Consider the following 23,136-nt stretch of genomic DNA (forward strand, 5'->3'; position numbering starts at 1 on the left):
AGAATCTAAAAAGTTGATTAATGTAAACAAAACTCTCTCTTCAATCACAATCCTGCTGTGTTCAGTAGTAAAAGTGCACAACTACAGAATCTAGAAACTGATAAAAAGTAGTTTTTATAAAACATGTATGTGTAAACGCTCTTACCATAGTTTCCAGCTCATACCCAGTAAACAATGACAGTAATGGTACAGGTACAACTTTAGCCATACCTTCACGCACCCATTGTGTTTGGTCACCAAATTCATGTAATCTGAACAAAAAAGAACATCATCATTATACATTTCTTTTCCTCATAACTTTCTGGGGACAAAAAGATCAGAGTTTATTTTTGACAAAAACATATATCCAGTGTGTAAGTCGTTCACACAACATCCTTCCAGCCAAAAGTTCTATTTTCCCTTAGATTTTCCTTTCTCAGACATGTCATCTAATCACATCCAATAGAATATATACAAGATCATCTGGTCTTTAATACCCATAGTTCTCTTGATTCTATCAAATCAATACCTTTTGTTGGGTAGGTAGACATATGTATTGCTTGCCTATGTGGTTTTTTTTCTGTCTTACTTTCCAATCTGATGCTGAGCTAGATATAGATGAGACCTTGCTACTCATTGTTTGTGTTAGTTTAGTTTTGTCTTGTTTACATGTCATGAAATGTTTTGTTTACATGTAATAGAACATTTTTTGTTTTGTTTTGTTTATATTTAATTGAATATTTTGTTTGTTTTGTTTTGTTTACATGTCATTCAATGTTATGTTTCTTTTATTTACGTGTGGTGGCATAGGTCAAGAAATGTCAGAGAAGGCAGAGACACAAGGATCTAGATAACTCTCAAAGTACTACCGTTTGTACAACTTACCTGTAATTCAGAGCTGCCCTCACATACTCATTTCTGTTTTCTAAAGTGATACGTGTATACTTGGAACTTAATTGGACTTCCTGTCCACTTGCACTGGGAGTACTGAATGGCATCTCCATTTCTACAAACACACCAGCTTCCATGTCTCTTATACACATCAGACCTGTTGATAAAAATAACCTCATTGTTTATGTAACTTCTTCTATCAAAAGGTTTCATTTTGGACATGGTCATCAATAAGACTCTTTAACTTGTATGTTAAAGCTCTTCTACAGGATAGCTTATGTTAAAATTTAACATATTTTTGCAACACAACAGAGCTCTACTCATGAAAATACTGAGAGTGTGCATTAGTATTAGTGACTGAAACTGTACTGATGTAAAGATGCATTTGCAGAACTTTAATTTGGAGTGATAGGATTATGTCCCCACCTATATATCTCCATATGAAGAACACAAGATACTTACCAGGAACATAATCTTTATCAATTTCTGTAACATCGGCCACACTGAGTGGCATACCAGCTAACTGCTTCCATACTGGCTCTGCCAGGTTCAGACTCAAAGGACTCCCAGTACGAATGGCAATACCCATTAACATGCCTACAACGGAAATAAAAGAGCATTACAATTTTATGAACCTAGGACAATTAAGTATGGCATCTGTTCAGTTTCAAACTTTCAAAACAAAGTATAATTTCAGTCATTTATACTGTGTATCATGTGAGGCCTGTGAATCTTCATCATTAATGCTAAGAGATTAAGACCAAATTTGAACACCAACATAATTCCTACATCACAGACACTATATTGTTATTTATTGGAGGTGAACTTACCAAGGAACTGGTACATTTTCTTGTGTGTTTCTGACTTCAAGTGTGGGTTGAGAAGGAAGCAATCTCTATTAGCACCAGATTCATCACGTCCATTGGGAGTGACAATCAGTAATGGTACAGAACCATTCTGTAATTCATCACACATCTCAGCTATAGACTCACTGTAGCCACCACCACAGTCATCAACACTCTCACCTGTGATAAAATACAGCAAATAATATCTTATGTTGTACATACATAATACTTATATCAATGCACAGCATCTGTTAATAGCAATGTTCTTGCTATGTTTGTGAACCCTTATCATACAGCAGTGGGACAACAGGTAGTTTAGATATTTTATTAGACATTACACCATGGCATTGTGGGATATTGAGGATATGACTGGTGAACTAAGTTAGATTCAAACCACTTATAATCCATACCAAAAGATGTGAATATAATCCATGCTGCGATGTAACCCACAGCTGAGCACACACTCACAATTGACATGCGTCATCAAATGTATACTTTGAACCTCAGCATTAATTTTGTATAATAACTGTATTCTTCTAACAATATTCTTAGCATTAAAGAATGCAGTAACAGAACAGCATATCAGTTTCTTACGACAGATATACAAAGATACACAAATCGGGAGTGCAGTCACAAACCTGACATATTCCGACTAAATGTTAATGAGCTGACAAGACCAGTAAAACACACTTACCTATGAATTTAACTTTCCATACCCTATGTGGCAATAACAAACTGTCAGATCCAAAATTACTCAGTTTAAAACATGTCTGACCAAAGACTGACTTGGTACCATCAGGTCCAGCTAAACCACCTTTACTACGTGATCGCTTCACCTGTATCCTATTCAGCTCTATTACTGGACCATGTTGTCTGTCTCGGATCATTGTGGCTTGCACTACTTTCCTAAATGCAGCCTCCTATAATAATATAAACATTGCTTGTTACATACTTAGAAGCTGTTGAAAGTAAATGCTTTATGTGAAAAATATTGCAATATTATTGACCGACTTTTATTGCAGATAGCCGACTAGTACAATGTCAAATTTCAAACAGTAGCCAGGTTGTACAAATGGGTACATGGAAGGATGCAATTATTTATGTAATTGAGTCAACAGTGTGCACTATATGAAGAGGTCATGTGATGTGCATGGTCCACATGGAGTTGATGATGTGTAATGCTGTTTTCCATGATTACAGTTTTGTACCAGAGATGACAATTAATAGTTTACACTGTGTGCTCTGAGCATGTTGTCAAAAAGAGTTAGATAAGAATTTTTAGTCATCATCACTTGTAGCTGTTGAACACTGCAATGTACCATGCAATGATGTTGTTTTGTGTCACTTTACTGACAACATATGCTTACCTTTCCACTTGACACAAGCAATGACCGTAGTGCATCCATACCAACAGAGGGACCACCATCAGCCTCTTCTGTCTTGCCACGTAAATCAAACATTGGTATACATGGACAGAACAGTTCAGAGAAATGATGCAACAAAACCAATCGATTTCGAAGAATAGGGATGGATATTTCCTTCAGAACATTGTACTCCATGGGTATTTTACTAGGCAACCTTCCAGCATTTACTGGTTTACTAGTTGACCATGCAAGGCTGTGAGCTGATCCACATGCAACATGGGTGATTTTCTTGCCTGTCAGAGAAAAATTGCAGTTTATATTACAAGCATTGTCATCATTATGTTATTCTGGTATACATTCAGAAGCCTAATGTAAGCTTTCACACTATTTTTATTTTAAAAGCAAATGAAAACAAAGATAGTGTCAATGCCAGGGTAGAGTAATCAATATGTATACAAGACTGATAAAAATCTTTAACCAGCACTTACCAAATAAAGTATCCTTTCAAGTATTCACACCCATTCACACCCCTACCCCATCCCCTGTTTTATTACTATAACATGCATGCATGCACGCACACATGCACATGCGCACACGCACGTGCGCACACACACACACACACGCGCACACACACACACTCACACTCACACTCACACACACACACACACACACACACACACACACACACACACACACACACACACACACACACACACACACACACACACACACACACACACACACACACACACACACACAACTGAAATACATGTATGTATGCCCCATCCCCAAATACATGCCTGATACATACTTCAGGATAAAAGATCACTTCATTTATTATGACAATATCCACAATTAGCCAGCATTCTTGAACCAAGAAGACAGAAAACTATGAAATACCTTGTAGTGCTGTGACAAGTCTTGGTCTCTGGATAGCATTAGTTGTACCATCACCTAGTTGACCCTCATCATTGTCACCCCAAGTATACACTTCACCTGAAACACAACCATGATATTACATGTTACTAAAATACAACCATGTATTATTATGACAACTCTATCAGAGAGTATATAGACATATACCTGGATATCATAACTATCAAACATATTAATTCACATACTTCTTATAGTCATTTCAATACTTGTGACTCAGATGCACTAACAGTTGTGCAGAGTTAGATTTTGCAAGGTTTGAGGTTTGTTTGCATGCGACTTTGTATGAAAGTGACTGCCACACAATGAAGGGAGCCTGTGGCAATCTGTATGCATTTCTTACATTGATCAGTGACTGCCACACAATGAAGGGAACCTGTGGCAATCTGTATACATTTCTTACCTTGATCAGTGACTGCCACACAATGAAGGGAACCTGTGGCAATCTGTATACATTTCTTGCCTTGATCAGTGACTGCCACACAATGAAGGGAACCTGTGGCAATCTGTATACATTTCTTACCTTGATTAGTGACTGCCACACAATGAAGGGAACCTGTGGCAATCTGTATACATTTCTTACCTTGATCAGTGACTGCCACACAATGAAGGGAACCTGTGGCAATCTGTATACATTTCTTGCCTTGCAGCGCTGCCACTTTTCTAGGTCTTCTCACATGGTCATCAGTACCATGACCCAGTCTGTGGTAGTCACCCTTGCCCCTGTGGATTAAAACAGTCACAGTATCAGTCTCAGGTTGTGTTTGTGTCATTTGTAATATCTATCTCCTAGTAACGTCTTTTGATTCTAGACATTAAGAGTTTTTCATAGATGACATATCCCATATCAACTCATCAGCAAAATCTCTACAGATGTGGCTTGGAGCAAAATATCAGATTTTTTTTTAGATTCTCTCCTCGTTACAATATGAATACTCACCAAGTGTACACTGCACCCGATTTGGTCAAAGCCACAGAAAACTGAGAGCCACATTCCACTTTACAGACACCCAGTCCAACCAATGACTCAGTCCTCTGTGGTGTTTTACAGCCATCACTACCACCTCTGCCAAGTTTACCGTAGTCTCCATCACCCCATGACCATACACAGTCATCATCTGTCAGACACAATGTCTGAGCATCTCCACTTCCACAGGCTACATCAATCACACGGTAATCCTTCAAGGCTTCCACCTACAAGTATCAAACACAAAGCTCATTTCAAGGCGCAATGTAGAAGTAACAGTGGCAGTCAGCCGCTCAAAATATTTTCCTTCAATATCAAACAGCAGTAGGGGAACTGTTTTTAACTGTATTTTAAATACACAGCAACAATTTCAAATGTTAAAACTCAGTCACCTTTCACTGATACCGACATTTTTATATAATCCTCGATAACTACGTTTCCAGATTTGGACAAATTATCAATTATTTGTTTTTGGTGTGATTCTCTTTTGGTGGTAGAAGTTTTTATATTTGTTGCTCTTTTTCCCAGTAAACCCATAGTAAACTGTCAAACGTACCTGTTTAGGTCTTGGTTGATCTTCACTATCACCATGACCAAGTCTACCATATCTGCCTTTCCCCCATGTATACAACTCACCCGTTGATGTGATACAAGCACTATGAGCACCTCCAGCTGCTACATCCACTACTTCCTTACCACGTAATGATTCTAATACTCTAGGTCTGTCACATTGGCTAGATTGAAAAGAACCAAAATTATCAGAAATCTGTTGTATGGTTACCACAAGAGCAGCACCATAGTGTCCTAGTGTTAAAAAAGCAGGAAGAAACCAGAATATTCTGGGAAAACCTGCATTGTTCGGCAGGGTCACATTGAGCTTCTTACATAAGACCTGGTTAAATGTTAATCAAACCCAGCCGATGCTTGGTGGGTTCAAATCTAGGCTGTAGAGGTAATAGTGACGCCTATGAGGTAACTGTTTGACCACCAACAACCTCAAATTAACACGGGACAGATTCAAAGACAAGCTTATGCTTATACCTGGCCACTACACTCCATATAAATAAAAACTATCCATTATTCTAAAGGTATATGCCAGCGTTTATAAACTAATAATATCAAATTAATAACCATCATCAGTACTCTCAGTTTGGACCTTCTACTTCATGTTCTCATTCCATGTTCGTGTTCATGAGTGCATAAAATCTGCTATATAAAACATTTACGTTCTAATCCATGTTCATGTTCATGTTCATGTGTGCATAAAATCTGCTGTATAAAATACTTACGTTATCATTCCATATATGTTTTCATTTGTGCATAAAATCTGCTACAGTATATAAAATACTTACGTTCTAATTCCATGTCCTAGTTTGCCATCTTCAGCTTCACCCCATGTATACACCTCTCCTTCCTGAGACAAGGCTAGACAATGTTTACCACCAGAATTGACAGCTACTTTCTTGATAACTACATGTTGTATGGATTCTAGAAGTGTTGGTGTAGATACAGAGTCTGTACCACCTATGCCAAGTCTACCACCAGCACCATAACCAGTAGCATATACCTATAGGTTGAGATTGAATGTCAGAGATCAGTTCTATCAAAGCTTGTATGTATATGTACTCAAATTGATCAGCTTGCCCAGAATTTAGTAATTCTAAGATTGTAAGAGGGAGTAGACTCCACTAGTTGCAAGAGAACGATTTTTTTCTCCTGTCCCACAATGTATATTAAATGTGCTTCAATGTTACTGTACATTTATCTTACAATTACATGTAGCTCTGTGAATAAATATATATTAAATGATATAATATCATATATTATTATATTTAGCTACAGATGAAGTATGTACTAATATGCTGTAATATACCACCTCAATATACACTCAAATTCATTCAGTAATATGGTTCAACAAGTGTTCAAATTTATGTTTGAGGACAATATACATATACATGACATGGCGTGACGTGACATGACATGACATGATGACACATCATATTATGTTACAAACCATGCCTTATATCAGAATATGCACTGAGTATGCTATGTTACTTTACACTACATACAATTCATTATTATCATAATGTCAATCCAACTTGCAAGTAAACAGTTATTACCTTACATTTTTCAGTCAAAATCACACCCCTTCAAAATTTCCTACATAAAATTTGAACTAATAGTATGAAAATAAGGGCCCTCTCATCGTCACTTAACAAAAAAACATGCAAAGAATGACAATATATATTCTGTATCATTACCTTTCCATCTGCTGTAACACAGAAGAGAGTTTGTTCACCTCCCACTATCTGTATAGGTCTAAGTGTAGACAGGGCATCACAAGGTGTAGGTAGTTTGACTTTAGCTCCTTCCACTCCCCCTAGTTGTCCTCTGTGGTTATGTCCCCAACCATATATAGTACCACTACCACCCCATGATAAGGTCCAGTCTTCTGGTCTCCTGTAGTCATTACCATATACAAGAATAACTGTGATATGACATTTTTATCCGTAGACTAAAGTACACTTTATATGTATTGGTATCAGTTGACAAAATATAGTTATCAAGAGTACAGAAAGAAAAAGTTTAGCACTCTGGATTGACTGGTGTAACAAACACTTTCAAAATTATTTTCCACCTATGATTCAACCATAATTTCCAGTGAACTATACCTGTTCATCCACATCAACAACTGTTCGTCGTGTTCTTTGTGAAAGATTTGATGGTTATCGTGGTCTCTGGAGATTTCTTCTCCATCTGCAGTGATTTCTCTAATCTTCTTCATGACTTCATCCAGGAAACTGTACGGTAGAGGGATACGTTGTTCCAATGACTGAGCCACTCTGGCTGCTGTACAGTACCGTCTAAACCAAGCCCAACGATGTGACATTGCACAGGATGGTAACGCATCAAGACGTAAATCACATGCTAATGCTACCAATACCTGTAATCAAATAAAGCGTTTTTTAGTCAAAATATTACAACTACACTAGCTGTAACTGGAATGCTTTTAGAAACTGTTTTGTTAGATGTTATAACTTCATCGTAATATTGTATAGCCTGCACAGTATTGTCACAAACATCTGCTTTTTATGTAGCAATCAACCCCTCTTTATCCCTGTTAAAGTTTGTCAATGCCAAATCATGGACTCTCGAACCTATTCAAGAACCTACTCCAGTCTACCAGTCTCAAGAACCTACTCCACTTGCCGAACTTTCATCCACACTGTGGTCCTGGAACAGACTCCCAGACAGTGTAGTTGGAGTGATCAGTGACAATGGTGCTCAGTCCTTCAAGAGCCGTGTGCACAACCATCTTTCAGCACCCTGAAGTAACAAAAGATATTCTAACATACTCCTAAGCTGCAGTGAATCACTGCTTTGGCTCATGAGGTTTATTTATATAGTGCTTTGCTGCCTATAACTGTGCATGACCTGGTCATTTCTTATCAGCTATTGTTTACTTTAGCATTTCATTTTTTTTTTAAAAGGCAAGAAACCAAGTCATTAAAGGGTTATACATACCTTGAAGAATGGACTATGTAATAGGTGTTTTCCTCCCCTTACAATAGGATCTTCATATTCATACTGCCTCTGTAGAGCTTCAGGAAGTCCCTTGACTAACCCTACTAGAGCTGTACCACTGAAAGACTGTAGCACAAAATGATTTTACAATGAGACTCAATATTGGTATATGAAGTGCTTGTATCTTTATATTCATTCATTATTTATTTGCCACTTCAATTGAAATATTACAAAAGTAAAGGAATATATTAAAATAATTGTTCATTTTTCCAATTGCACTACAGCCTATTTCAAGTTAACGTTCACTGGCTCTGTTTGATACAACCATTCAGAAACAAGAAACTGCATATTCTACACTGAGAGCGCAAGATTGTAATTTTAATAATGTCTATTATGAAGTTAACATTAAACATACTACAACTAGACACAGATTTGCAGACACCAATGTTTTGACATCTCCATGTGATGTCTGCATAGTGGCACATTAGTTCATTTCATTTAGACAAAATGTTGCAAGACACTATTCATTCAATCTTGCTATCTTAAAATGTAGCATGTACAGTTTCTTATTGGTTTCTATGTGGTTGTATCAAACAGAGCCACTGAAAGGTACCTTGGAATGGGTTGTACTTAAAACTACACAGTGTAATATCAAAGCAATATTCTAATATTTGGCAAACATTTCATACATGTAACTTTATTTGCTACTTTTGAAGGCTATCACTGTATCAGTACAAATATCTGAACATCAACTCAGAGAATTTTCTGTGTTTAGTTTTAAAGTAGCAGGTACGCACCGACTTTTTTTTTGAAATGTGTATGTCAAGTTGTAATATTTCATCAACTCTTTTACATCAGCGACAGTTTATTAAAGTTTCTTTTCATCAGATTTCAAAATTAGTCAAAATATGACTGATAGATTGTTAACAACTCTACTGTAGTAAGGGAGAATTTTACAAGTTATATGATGAATATTGAATTGGACACGTACCACAATTGATGGTCTTGGAGCATCATCTACCATTTCATGTCCACCAATAATAGCATCCACATTCAGGGCTGGCCCATACTCTGTATTTATCAATTTACGTAGTCTCTGTAATGCCCACATACGTTGAGCAGCAACTAGAAATTAACATGAAGGATATATCATTTAGTAACATACACATGATGACTATACAGATAGGAGCTATGTACACTGTGTTATATAAATATATACACAGGAAAATGCATCCATATAATGCAGTACAAAGCCACAGTGACTATTCCCCACCTGAGCTGAAGGAGGTACTCAGAGGCTTTCAGATGGACATACACATGGAAATCAAAGAGTATAACCATATATGGACATGTGCATGACATGTGCACAATCATATATTACTAACAGAGGGAAGGAGGGAGGGATAGACAGAGTGACAGACAGTGATACAAATGGACAGAGGGCAAGACAACCAGAGACAGACAGACAGACAGACAGACAGACAGACAGACAGACAGACAGACAGACATACATACATACATACATACATACATACATACATACATACATACATACATACATACAGACAGACAGACAGACAGACAGACAGACAGACAGACAGACAGACAGAGTACTAAAACAGGGAACCTTCCATTGTGAAATGTTTCTATGCTAACTTAAAAGATAAGTTACAATAACAATGATTTTAATCAACTGACTTACTGAGTGAACTAAGTTGAGCACATGCTGCAAGTGCTGCAGCTAGACGTGGCATAATACGATGACTGTTAGCACTCTCCAGTCTAAAATCTAACAGACACGTCACCAGGTCTATAGAGGGTCTTGATAAAACTGATCTATCTGATAGCAGATCTTTAGGAGCTGCAGCTGGCATGATAGGAAACACTGTAAATCGCCAGCCCCAGCCATTGACAGAACCATCACTAGTAAATTTCCATTTGAGTTCATCACCAGGGATTCTCAACTCTTGTGACCAATCAGACCATTCTCTCCCTATATAAGTGGAAATGTGAAATCAATCAGTTAATCAATCATTTCAAAATCAATCAATATACAGTGTGCTAGTGTCCAGTATATCTTAGACTCTACAGCCACTGAAATGAGAATCTAGTGCTATATATGTGAGTTTTGATACTTGAGTCAAGTAAATAGCCAATTTAGCAATTTTCTACACTTTCAGTAGTGGTTGGCTTTAGCTCACAGAAGGGTTATTTAAATAAATTCCCAAAACATCAGCGATATATCATTTTATTGGTCTTTATTTTATTTATCAGTTTTTAGCTATCAATTAGGTTTTAAATAACGTGGTTTAATTTTTAAGATGATTAATAAATTTCAAAAGATGCATATGCCTTCTGCCTTCTATGTACACAGTACTTTCATGGAAACATTCCAGACAATGGTTTCTGAGAGAAACGTGAGTTTGGAAATCTTTCAACTTTAGCTTTGATTGTAGAAAATATATCAAATATTTAATGACATAATCAAGAACTAATAGTTTGTTTCCATTTAGTGCTACACATACATGTATTTGAGTCAATGTTTACCAGAAGCTCAACACAGAAATTTGATTTTGAAGGCACAGTTTGGATTAGGATTAAAATGTTAGGTGTAAAAGTTGTCTGGCATAGATATAGAAAATGATGGCCAGACCAAAAAAATAATCCTATGTAATCCTTATGTCTCCATTGATAATGTAACACTAACACAAGAACCTGTATTGCAATCCTGGCTTTTAGAAGCTCTACATATACATAGATTACTGGTCATACCTAAAAATACATAATTGAAGTTTGCATGATTGATTTTTCTGTAATCAACTTACCTGATCTAACTGATACTATTCTACCAGCACCATCCATTATTGTCAATGGATCGTGTCGTCTTTCTGTTGAACATTGACGGTCAAACTCAACTCTCAATGCTTCAGCACCTACAATACAAAGGAGACAAGAAATTTGGTATGTATTTATACATACATACATACATACATACATACATACATACATACATACATACATACATACATACATACATACATACATACATACATACATACATACATACATACATACATACATACATACATACATACATACATACATACATACATACATACATACATACATACATACATACATACATACATACATACATACATACATACATACATACATACATACATACATATACATATCACATTAACCATTTTTTCTGAGTTCCTTCTTGATTTGATGAAACTCATACAACAAACAACTTCATTTTAAGTAAAAACGAAATCAAAACAGCTACCAACATCCTCCCAACTCAACAGCCACCCTTCATAGACACTGTCATTAACATTAACAGAAAGTGTTTCTGGTTTCTGAGCCCTCTTGTGAAAATTTCTAAGAACACTTGGATATTGCACTAATCATGAACAAAGGCAATTCTGAATTTATCTGACTGACGAAGCACATATTAAAATGAAAGCAAAACTAGACTCGTTTTTCTTTTTTCATATACTACTCAACGTCCTGTATGGGACTAAACAAATAGGATGTAGTGTATGCAAATTTGCATTAGTCCTTGATGTTTCTGTTCTGTGTTCTGTTCAATGTTATTTCTGCTTGTTTGACCTTGTTTGAATTGCTCTGGTTCTATTAAGTTGATTATTTCCTGTGATAGATTGTTTTAGTCTTTCATTGTCCATACAAGATATAAAAGTATTTGTGACAGCCTCTGCATCCTGATGTTGAACAAGGGTTTTTGAGTGCTTGTCCCAGGTTGGCATTTGATTTGGTGACAGGTAGTTTTCCCTATGTTATAAAATATTAACCTGAAATTCTGACTTGTCCAGATGTTGAGATATCATCTGCATATGGATGAGTACTTTCTTGTACAACAGGCTGCATTGTTCCCCTTCCACTCTCTGTGTCAGCTGCCACATCTTCTAACTCAGTCACACAAAGCTCTAAAAGCATGTCTGCAACCTGTAAAATACAATAACAGATACTGTATTCTCTTGAAACTACCAAATAATTACCATGTCCTGGATTCAACACAAAATATATTTAACTTTGAAATCAAAAAGAACTGTTTAAATTCATATTCTTTTCTCTCTTGAATAAGAGTTGGCTATCATAAGATACAGACAATATGTACATTTGTCATATTTATGTTGCTTTTGAATTCATAATTTACTTTACACTGACAACTTTAACATAGAAAATGTTGATGTTGATAGCTACATGTATAGTGAGAATCGTTATTTCACATCATTCTATGTACACAGCTTTTTTTGTCTAAGTTTGAGTGATGGTGTACAACCAAAGAATCTCACACTTATGTTGAAAATTGTCTAAAATCCATGTGATGCTTGACATACTACTGGTGATCACATACATTCCTAGCATGAAAATAGCATCTCTGACATCAACCATACACTGTCTATATACTTACCTGTGAATATGTTTTACCAAGTGCTGTCAGAACTGATGACAAGGCATCTTTGCCGTGTGATCCTGCCCTCTCAGCTACAGCTAACTTTAACAAGTCTACCAACACCCTGGCATCTTCAGGCCCTAACTTAGAGGTGAACTCATCCAGTCCTTGGCTTATTGGAGGCTCTACATCATCTGGACTGGTTACCTGTGATGGAAGAGATAGCAAGAGGGAAATAACATAAACCTGTTCATATAAATCAGTGACTTTGTTCTCAACGTGTCATCATTTATGAAATAAACAATGCTATTATATGACAAGATTTTCAAAAGACCCTCGCCTGAGATTATTCACTTCAAAGGAAATGTGTGATATATTTCATATTTCTGTATCAATACATTCTCCCCTATGAATCATGCAAATGTCTGGATGCAATGAAGTCAGGTCTTTCACAAACTCTCTCAACTAATAGTTACTAAAGAAAGTGCACATTATTACTGCAAAAATATACTCAGTGTAGAAAGTAAATTTGGCCACATAAAGTCCTTGTGTCTTCCCCAACTATTTCAAATCAGCACATTCCAAACACAAACTGACTTGACTTACTTGTTCCGTGGTAGTTATGGTCTCTGGCACTATAACTGCCGTTGAACTAGAAGGCAGTACCCTGGATGACAAAGGTGTTTTGACATCAGCGGGAGACTGTACCTCTGATGATGGTGTAGGTGGTTCACTTACTTCTAGTGTCACATCACCAAGATCTAACGGTGTAGTTGCTGCTTGGTGTGGGGTCTCACCAGGTGTAGTGGCTGCTGGGTGGGGAGGAATCTCATTCTCAAGGGCTATCACTACAGCAAACCTATAAAACAACATTATGCAAAGGTTAAAGGTTATCTCCATGGTAATCTAGCAACAGAACGTCTCAATTTCAAGGGCTATCTCCATGGCAAACTTATACAAAGGTTAAAGATTATCTTGATAGCAAGCGAGTAACACACTTTTGATCCACATGACACGGGAAGTCATCACAATAGCCGCGAAGTTAAGTCCAGTGTTTTCAGACCTCTGTTTATAAAATCAGAAATCATTTATTGTTACTCTACTGACCTTTTCCCGCTTCCCTGCCCATATGAATTTGAAATTAACCTTTCAATTTTACATTATATCTACTTCCTCCAGTTTGAGAAGAATGAATACATTTAACAAGTGAATACACAACTTTAATATTTTACAAGTTTCAACCTTTTTATTATTAATAAACCGATACAAATACCAACACAAAAATAAGTTTGATAGTGATGAAATTTTTGTACATACGAAATAAAAAATCTAAAAATCCAGAAATCAGAAGGCTGGCTGACAGCAAGTTACTCACCTAGCATAGATAATTTGAAGTGATGTCAGAATGTGAGTCAATGCTTGTTGCTTAGCAGCATTGGTTTCCAATGACAACACTATTTTAGCCAATGATGGTCTCTGTTTGGATTGAGATCCTGCAGCGCCCCCACCACTCTGACTTGAACTATCTGAACTATCACTGATTCCTGTGGAAAGTATTAGTATATACTTATTAGACGAAGACTTATTAAAATCTCTCAACATATAACACAATAGGACTTAAAATATATGGTAGTATTCACTAACAACACAGAATATATGACAAGTACAACAAGTAACACTGAAGTAAAACACTTCCTCTATGTCCTACACTCATTATAGCATTCATATCAAGTGTAAAAGTACTATTTCAATTGGTTTATTTGCAAGCCCAGCATGTGGCCTTTCTAATGTGGTCAATTAGCAAATGAAACAGTATACTTTTATATTTGATATGGTTGCTATAGACGATTGTGGTACATACACAAAACGCTTTACTTGGTGTTATGGTTTGTATTATCAAATGAAACAGTATACTTTTACACTTGATATAGATGTTATAAACGATTGTGGTACATAAAGAAAACGCTTTATAGTTTGGTGTTATGGGTTGTAAGTTCATATAGTACACATAATACTTTACATCTTGAATTAAGTTCTTACCAACAGAGCAAGCTCCTAGTGAATCTCTAGGTGTTGTAAACAGTACAGGTTCATGTACAGATGGTGCGCTAGTGTCTGTGGTAGACCAGGCAATACTGTGAGATGACCCACATGCTACTTTGGTTATCTTGACACCTTCTAATCCATGTACCAATGCTGGTTTCTTGTTAACTGTAGTAGATCCATTGCCTTGCTGACCATGGTCATTATCTCCCCATGCATATACCTGAACAGTGGATAGAAACAAGGCAAGTTATTGTATCACTTATAATATCAACATAAAATTTGAATTCAAATGAGATTGCAAGGGTTATGTTTGGCCACATCAAGTCAAGTGTAGATTAGCATTCAATGTACTTTGTAAAGTGGAAATGCATTAGTGATACATTCCCTACATTACAATTGTCATGTTTTCAACCTTAGAATGAATGCTATTTATGTAATATATCATCTATCATCAGACCTAATATTTCTCCCCTGACATTACATTTTATGTTCATCCGATTCAAAACTGAAGGAAACAAGTTGATCACAAACAAGACTTCACAATGAAGCAACTGTTAATTATCAAACCCTCCACTCAATGGGAGTCTGTATAAAAACCTTAACTATCCTTCTGTAGATTTTCCTTCAAATTACAACAATGCCATTGACACATCACTTCCAGCAAATGTTCTGTGACATGTGATTTGTAGGCCTGAGAGCAATGTAATCTCCCATACTGCCTTCATTGCATAATATACAATCAAATTCATCCATTATTTCAACCTAACTGTACAACATCTTTTTCTAAAACCTACCTGTCCTTGGTCTGTGACAGCTAGACAGTGTAAAGCCCCAACAGCTACATGTACAATCTTCTTTCCTTTCAGACCCTCTACAACCTGTGGTTTCCTGACATGGGCATCTGTGCCATGACCTAGTCTGAAGTAGTCACCTTTACCCCTGTAAATACAACATGACATCACATTAGTTAGTAGCTGTCATGATTGTACACTGCAATAATATATGTTTTACTTTGTGAGTATGTATGTGTGAGTCTGTGTATGTGTGCATGTACATGTGTGTATGTGCACATACATGTGTGTGTATGTGTGCGTGTGTGAGTCCATAGTTATATGTTTGTTATCCTTGAAAAACTTTACTATTACAAAATGTGCCTATACATATTCATTCTTGGGGTAAATGAATTGTGCATAAATGAGTTTTATTTTGCAAATGTTTTTTAGTTCTATTTTAATTTGTACAATCTTTGCATGTATGGAAAGTCTAATTGAAAATTAACCAGCTCCAAAGACAACTCTGTTTTCATCATAGGGGAAGAATTGTGTAGGTTAACGTACACATTACAATGTACACTTTTATTTTTAAAATGGGACAAATTTGCACTTACCATGTCCATACTTGACCAGATCTTGTGAGAGCCAGTGAAAACTGAGCACCACATTCAATCTGTATGACTCCCTGGCCATTGAGCCTTTCCACATTATGTGGTATATTGACACCTTCACTGCCACCACGGCCAAGTTTACCAAAGTCTCCATCACCCCATGAAAAGACTAAACCATCATCAGTTAAACACAGAGTCTGAGCATCACGACTACCACAAGCCACTTGAATAACCCTGTGTCCTATTAGGCTCTTTACCTGAAAGGAGAGTTACAAAAAAAATATGAAAATATATCCCTTGAACTGTAACCTTTGGCAGTAAATAAAGCCTTAAACTGACAGAAATAGATATAGCCATGCTCCTATCTCATGTACACTGATTGAGATCAAGTGTGATTTTTAAAATGACTCGTTCTCTGTGACATTACATGGTTTCACACCTGAGTAAAGAACTGCCCTGGCATATCTATATTAGTCAGTACAGTGGCATATGTACACTTCACACACCAATGTGAAGACTTGACAACATACCAAAGTTATTTATACCATGAGGAAACATCACCATGCTTACCTGTTTAGGTCTAAGCTGTGTTGAATTATCACCATGTCCCAATCTACCATATTCACCTAGTCCCCAGGTGTATAAGCCACCATCTGATGTAATAGCTGCACTATGTGAACTTCCACATGCAATGTCCCTAGCTCTCCTTGCCTTCAATGCCTCTATCAACCTGGGCTTGTCACAATTCCTGGTAAATAATAATCACATACACATTCATTGTTTTATGGACCTAGAACACTAACCAGTGAAACATAAAATACAGTTTTAAATAACGTAATTATAAAAATATACAATCCATGAAATTAATTGCAGTAATATGTCATAATGTGAGATTTTCTGCTTCTGTCCTCTGCACCTAGACCTCGATGAGATTAGGCGCACTACAAATCGCCTTTATTATTATCATTTTTATAATGATGCTCCTTGATTCATAGACTGCACACTTTCTTAGGTTGGTACGAGATAATTCATTCTTAAAAATATAATGTGTATGACAAATGTCGCAGATCATACAATATATTAAAGTGTAGGGAGCCATTGTTAGGTGTACTTTGCAAAAAATTCAAGTATCTTATGTTGCTATAATATCTAAAGTGTCTCGATTTGATTGGTTGCTAGAATGGAACATCTGTTGGCAAACAAATCAAACTACTTGGTACACACACAATTACTTACATGCGACTGAAGTGGCCTAGCTTGCCATCATCTCCTTCACCCCATGAAAACACTTTACCATCCACAGTCAGTGCCATTGAATGACGACCACCTGAAACAACAGTAGTAGTGGTTAAGTTGGGGCAATTCAAATATCATTTAAATGTAATATTTACATCTTTAAGATATGAACTATAGAAGTCGGTAACACTCCTTGTAAATATATTAGGAAATACTTCCCATATCAGGTAGTATAGTACATATAAACTAGAATAATTATTACTCTGTGAGACAATAAAAGGGGAAGGGAGGGAAGAGATGTTTACATTCATATTCCAGTCTATCATGGTAGGTACCTCTGATGGTTTAGATTATGACATAAATGCTGATATATTTTTTTTTGAGACTTGCTTTCCTTATCGATTTCTTTAAACAATAGAAAAGGGTTAAAATATTGGCAACTTTTGGGCAAGATAAACAAACGTGACAATGATTTCGTTGTTTTCCTTTTATAGTGAGACTTGGTGTAAACTTATACAAGAACTCAATTAGACATGCCAATTAGTTATTCACCCATGTTGATACCACAGCGCCCTCACAAGGTCATACATGGATATTTAATGACTACTCACCTGAATGGACCGCTACTTTCTTGACGACATATTGTGACAGATATTGTACATATCTTGGTAGAGAGACATTACCATTAACAGTGCCAAGTCCTAATCTACCATTGGTAGACTCTCCACAGGCATAGATCTTACCCTCTTGATTCACTGTCAAAACAAATTTACAATGTAATGTCAGAAATTCAGCCTACTGAAAACCTACCCAAATTCTTTGTTAGAAAAAAATAGCACATACCCCGGTAGAAAGGACACTGACTGGCTCAACCTTTACATATAATAAAAAATTTCCCATTGATAAAAAGCCTTTTCATTTTATCAACATAGCCTGTACTTTCACATCCCTACCCTAGTGTCACTTGCGCCTCCTTCATTTTGTTTGGCTAGCCTGGTTAGACAATGTGGGATTTTTAATTTATGAAACAATTTTACCATGGCTTCCGATTTGAAAAACAAGTGTGAAGCAACATATGTCAAGCCATTGTTTGTCACTCAATAAATTGCAAAAAATTAATAAATGTGTAAAATGTTTGTTATTGTACGTACAATAACAAATGTTTTTACACATTTTTTGTCTTTTTGCAATGTATTATGTTACAAACACAGGCTTAAACAATGTTATTTCACATTAATTTTTCAAGTAGGAAGCCATCATAAAATCATTTTATAAATTCAAAATCCAAAATAAATACCCAATCCTCATCCATATGGCCATTTTAACATCACTAACCCTAAAACTGATGTACTGATAAGAGACTAAATGCTTTACATTATCTTGAAATAAAAAACTGACTTACCAATAAAGAGACTCTTTGAACCTCCACAAATCTGTACACACTGGAGCCCTGACAGCATGTCATTGAAGACTGGAGTTTTGATCTGAAATGGGAACATCTTTACAGTTATCGTGATTGAGCTGTAACAACTCCATTGTGTAGATATCAATATGCTATGTATGTAGAATCTAATGTATGTATTAATTTGTTAATGATAATGGAAACACATGTTTGCTGACTGACAGAAATGCACTGTATTATCTAAAGTATCTATTAATTTGATTGGTTGCTAGATTGGAACACCTGTTGGCAAACAAATCAAAATACTATATTTAGATCTCCTTATGGGTCACTACAAGCTAAATATACTGGTTCTTATATATGAAATGATTCTAACTGGAAGATTGCTAATGATCAAATTTAACCTTTAACCTATTTTGGATCTGTATGTTTGCACGTCAACCATTTTGTATCCCCTAACTCTCTTACCTTTGAACATTTAGGACTCCCTAATTTTGGTACAATTTGTCTTGTGGCCCTCTCTGCCTTTAGTCACTCTTACAGACCCCTAACTGGTCTGTATCTTTACAATTAGTCTTAAGGGGCCCTTATTGGTCTATATTTACAATGTCCTGAAGACCCCTTAGCTTTCTGGTCCATATCTTTACAATCAGTGTTAGAATACCTAACTTGTCTATGTGTTTACAATCTAGTCTTACCTTTGATCCCTTTGGACCCCCTAACTGATCTTTATCATTGAGTCCCCACATGAAGACTTTGGTTTGGATTTCATTGGCTGATGCTGTACTTGAACTTCTCTGTCTCATAGTTGTTCTATTGTTACCACTTTCTTCATCTTCATCATTGTCTGATGCTAGGAATGAGAAGCTGGCAGCAATGTCATCTTCATCAGCTCTCATCCTGCCCACCAAGTGAATGCCATGTACTTTGCAGTCTATACCGCTGCTTTTACACTGGCATATGGCTATCTCTATGAAACGGTGGTACTGCATGATAAAATGATTAAAAATAGTCACACATGGCTATCACTATGAAACGGTGGTACTGCATGATAAAATGATTAAAAATAGTCACACATGGCTATCTTTATGAAACGGTGGTACTGTATGAAAAAATGATGAAAAAATAGTCACATATCGCTATCTTTATGAAACGGTGGTACTGTATGATAAAATGATGAAAAAAGTCACACATCACTATCTCTATGAAACGGTGGTACTGTATGATAAAATGATGAAAAAAGTCACACATCACTATCTCTATGAAACGGTGGTACTGTAGGATAAAATGATGAAAAATAGTCACATATCACTATCTCTATGAAACGGTGGTACTGTAGGATAAAATGATGAAAAAAGTCACACATCACTATCTCTATGAAACGGTGGTACTGTAGGATAAAATGATGAAAAAAGTCACACATCACTATCTCTATGAAACGGTGGTACTGTAGGATAAAATGATGAAAAATAGTCACACATCACTATCTCTATGAAACGGTGGTACTGTAGGATAAAATGATGAAAAATAGTCACACATCACTATCTCTATGAAACGGTGGTACTGTAGGATAAAATGATGAAAAAAGTCACACATCACTATCTCTATGAAACGGTGGTACTGTAGGATAAAATGATTGAAAAAAGTTAAATATGACTATCACTATGACACGATGGTACTATGGTCCATAGTATGGACAAAAAAAAGTCCACTGAAATCACACTGATTGTCTCTCAAATACAAACTCCTATGAAGATAAAGACAGCAAACTTGGATATGTCCCATAATTCAAACTGCCATGTCAAAGTCATGTGATATAACTGCCAACTCAAAGGTACTTATCGTCAATACTTCAACTGAAGATGAAAATAATTTCATTTAGTCTTTGAATCCTACCAAAACACTCACCTCTGTAAGATCTTGAAGAAGTGTCACTATCTGTTCAGTAGCACCAATGTTGATAGTTTTGGGGTCTTTCATGGCAGATATACTATCACCCACAGACACAACTACTAGGGATGGCTGATAACTACTATCAGTTGGTTCAACAGACATTCGAAGTTTGTGTACCAATATGTCAGGATGCATTTCTAAACGGATCCAATGCTGTAAAAATATTGACAAAAATTGACGTAAATACTGTCACATTGCATGTTTCAATTAAACATATTCAGGTAAAGTACAGTGGAATCTTATGTCAACTTATGCTTGTCATAAGAGCTTACCATTTCAGAAATTGACATACATTGATTTATCGACATAAAAGGTTATCATTTTGGAGTTTGACATGACCACTCACCAGAGTACTGTACTACAAACCTCAACAAAAAAAGCTAGTCTGTGAAACATAGTCTTGCCAACAGTGCCTGTATTTTACCATCTTCAACAAGGCTGTTATATCTTTTGAAGTCACTCTTATGTACATTTATGATCAATCTAACTTGACGATGTGGAATATGTTTATATATTATGGGGGGGGGGGGGGTCCCCAGGGGGCAATGATGAGACTATTGGAGTTCTACACAACTAACCTCACAACAACTTTATTGCAATTTAATACAGACCACACAAAATGAAGCTTCAATCTGTGTAGCCCAAACAAACAGTCTTGGCAACAGACACTTCCTTTCACCATCTTACACCTTTTGAAATGTGTTTTGGAGTTCAACACAAAGAACTTAGCAGTGCTGTATTACAGACGTTACATTAATATTTGATATCAAAACATTAGAGTTTGCCTGAAAAAAGAATGAATGGTAATCTGTCCAAGACGATGTCAACCAATAACATTCCAATCTGAAGGCATAAATTTGGACATGAACTTAAGTGCCATCAGCTCAGTAAGTATAGTATCCAAGACATTGGTATTTGCAAAATGGCAAGACTACATGTGTATCAGAGTTATTTCATAAAGTGAATATCATGTAGAGTCAGAATACTATTCACCTTTCCCTGTGAGCCTGATGACTGCCAATATGTAGCTGGGTTGCCATCAACAAGTCGACAGGACTGACTTTCTCTAGTTGACACTGTCAGGTTTTTAACACATCTAATCCATTCATCAATCAGTGCACCAGCTCTGTTGGTTTTCTTTTTACCTTTACCAGGTTTACCAGCATTGACAGGTGATGCACCTACAACAAGACAGAGGAGGGTATATTAACTATTAGAGATGACGACAGCAAAGATGATCAATGACAATGACACAAAATGATGGTAATGTAAAACATGTTTTTGATTAGTAATGGTTACATTACCGCTACCACCAACAAACCCCCCCCCCTCCATCACCATCACCAATGCCACCAATACCATCACTACTATCATCACCATCGTCGTCATCATTGTCATCACCGCCGTCGTGATCACCTTCGTCGTCGTCGTCGTCGTCATCATCATCGCCGTCGTCTTCATCGTCATCATCATCATCATCATCATCATCATCATCATCATCATCATCATCATCATCATGTTCATGATAAAATTATCCACCTCAAATTCTATTTTACAGGCTGATGAGAGTACTACTTCCTACCAGTCTACTGGCTACCATTAACTAATCAAAACTGAATGAAACAAATTACTTTACAGTTCATCTTCACTCACCTGGTTCATTGATGCGATTAAACGGGTGTTTATGACTTCGTTTTGAACGGAAACAAGCTTCACAGAAATCAAAGTCTTCACAGGTCCTGCATTTATATCTTGGTCCACTAATTGGAAACATTTGACAACCATCACAACTAGTATACAGAAATGATCAATACTTGGGGATTAATATCTCAACAATCTTCACAGTTCCACTACAAAGAAAGGTCATTTGTAAAGTCACAATCTCTAAATTCATTCTGCAATGGCATATCTTGCCATGTCATATAGGTTGAGAAAGCAAAAACTTTGTTTGAAAGTGGGACCACGTTTTAATTCTTCAACAGTATCAAAACGTTGTACTTACATACTGTAATGAATGAAATTTTCTGTCAAACTATTAAACTAATTAGCTTTGCGGTTGCATCATGAAAATCACAGCAAAATAAACTGAAAATAAGTGTTGGCATAAAATAAACAAGTTTGAAAACACATCAAGTTCAATCAACAACTGTGCTAGCTGTTTGAGATAATATCTGATGTTGCCACATAT

At 36.3% G+C, this 23,136-nt stretch overlaps 1 protein-coding gene across 1 annotated transcript in view; it reads right to left on the reverse strand.

The window, feature by feature from the left end:
• Positions 1-23,136, reverse strand: part of LOC144438615 (E3 ubiquitin-protein ligase HERC2-like) — a 55,729-nt gene that overhangs the window by 1,967 nt on the left and 30,626 nt on the right. The window contains exons 43-74 of the mRNA XM_078127713.1: positions 22,602-22,738; positions 21,942-22,129; positions 20,904-21,101; positions 19,694-19,981; positions 18,996-19,092; positions 18,205-18,348; positions 17,594-17,684; positions 16,928-17,105; positions 16,361-16,614; positions 15,768-15,912; positions 14,968-15,193; positions 14,303-14,471; positions 13,534-13,786; positions 12,946-13,134; positions 12,323-12,476; positions 11,330-11,437; positions 10,207-10,497; positions 9,496-9,629; positions 8,505-8,630; positions 7,652-7,923; positions 7,241-7,439; positions 6,332-6,546; positions 5,536-5,713; positions 4,953-5,206; positions 4,596-4,735; positions 3,980-4,075; positions 3,083-3,372; positions 2,410-2,635; positions 1,701-1,895; positions 1,333-1,467; positions 865-1,027; positions 146-251 (exon numbers count right to left, since the gene is read on the reverse strand). Coding sequence (XP_077983839.1) covers positions 146-251; positions 865-1,027; positions 1,333-1,467; positions 1,701-1,895; positions 2,410-2,635; positions 3,083-3,372; positions 3,980-4,075; positions 4,596-4,735; positions 4,953-5,206; positions 5,536-5,713; positions 6,332-6,546; positions 7,241-7,439; positions 7,652-7,923; positions 8,505-8,630; positions 9,496-9,629; positions 10,207-10,497; positions 11,330-11,437; positions 12,323-12,476; positions 12,946-13,134; positions 13,534-13,786; positions 14,303-14,471; positions 14,968-15,193; positions 15,768-15,912; positions 16,361-16,614; positions 16,928-17,105; positions 17,594-17,684; positions 18,205-18,348; positions 18,996-19,092; positions 19,694-19,981; positions 20,904-21,101; positions 21,942-22,129; positions 22,602-22,738 — 5,839 coding nt within the window. The remainder of the gene's footprint in view (positions 1-145; positions 252-864; positions 1,028-1,332; positions 1,468-1,700; positions 1,896-2,409; positions 2,636-3,082; positions 3,373-3,979; positions 4,076-4,595; positions 4,736-4,952; positions 5,207-5,535; positions 5,714-6,331; positions 6,547-7,240; positions 7,440-7,651; positions 7,924-8,504; positions 8,631-9,495; positions 9,630-10,206; positions 10,498-11,329; positions 11,438-12,322; positions 12,477-12,945; positions 13,135-13,533; positions 13,787-14,302; positions 14,472-14,967; positions 15,194-15,767; positions 15,913-16,360; positions 16,615-16,927; positions 17,106-17,593; positions 17,685-18,204; positions 18,349-18,995; positions 19,093-19,693; positions 19,982-20,903; positions 21,102-21,941; positions 22,130-22,601; positions 22,739-23,136) is intronic.

This window comes from Glandiceps talaboti, chromosome 8 (assembly GCF_964340395.1).
Source record: "Glandiceps talaboti chromosome 8, keGlaTala1.1, whole genome shotgun sequence".
NCBI lineage: Eukaryota > Metazoa > Hemichordata > Enteropneusta > Spengelidae > Glandiceps > Glandiceps talaboti.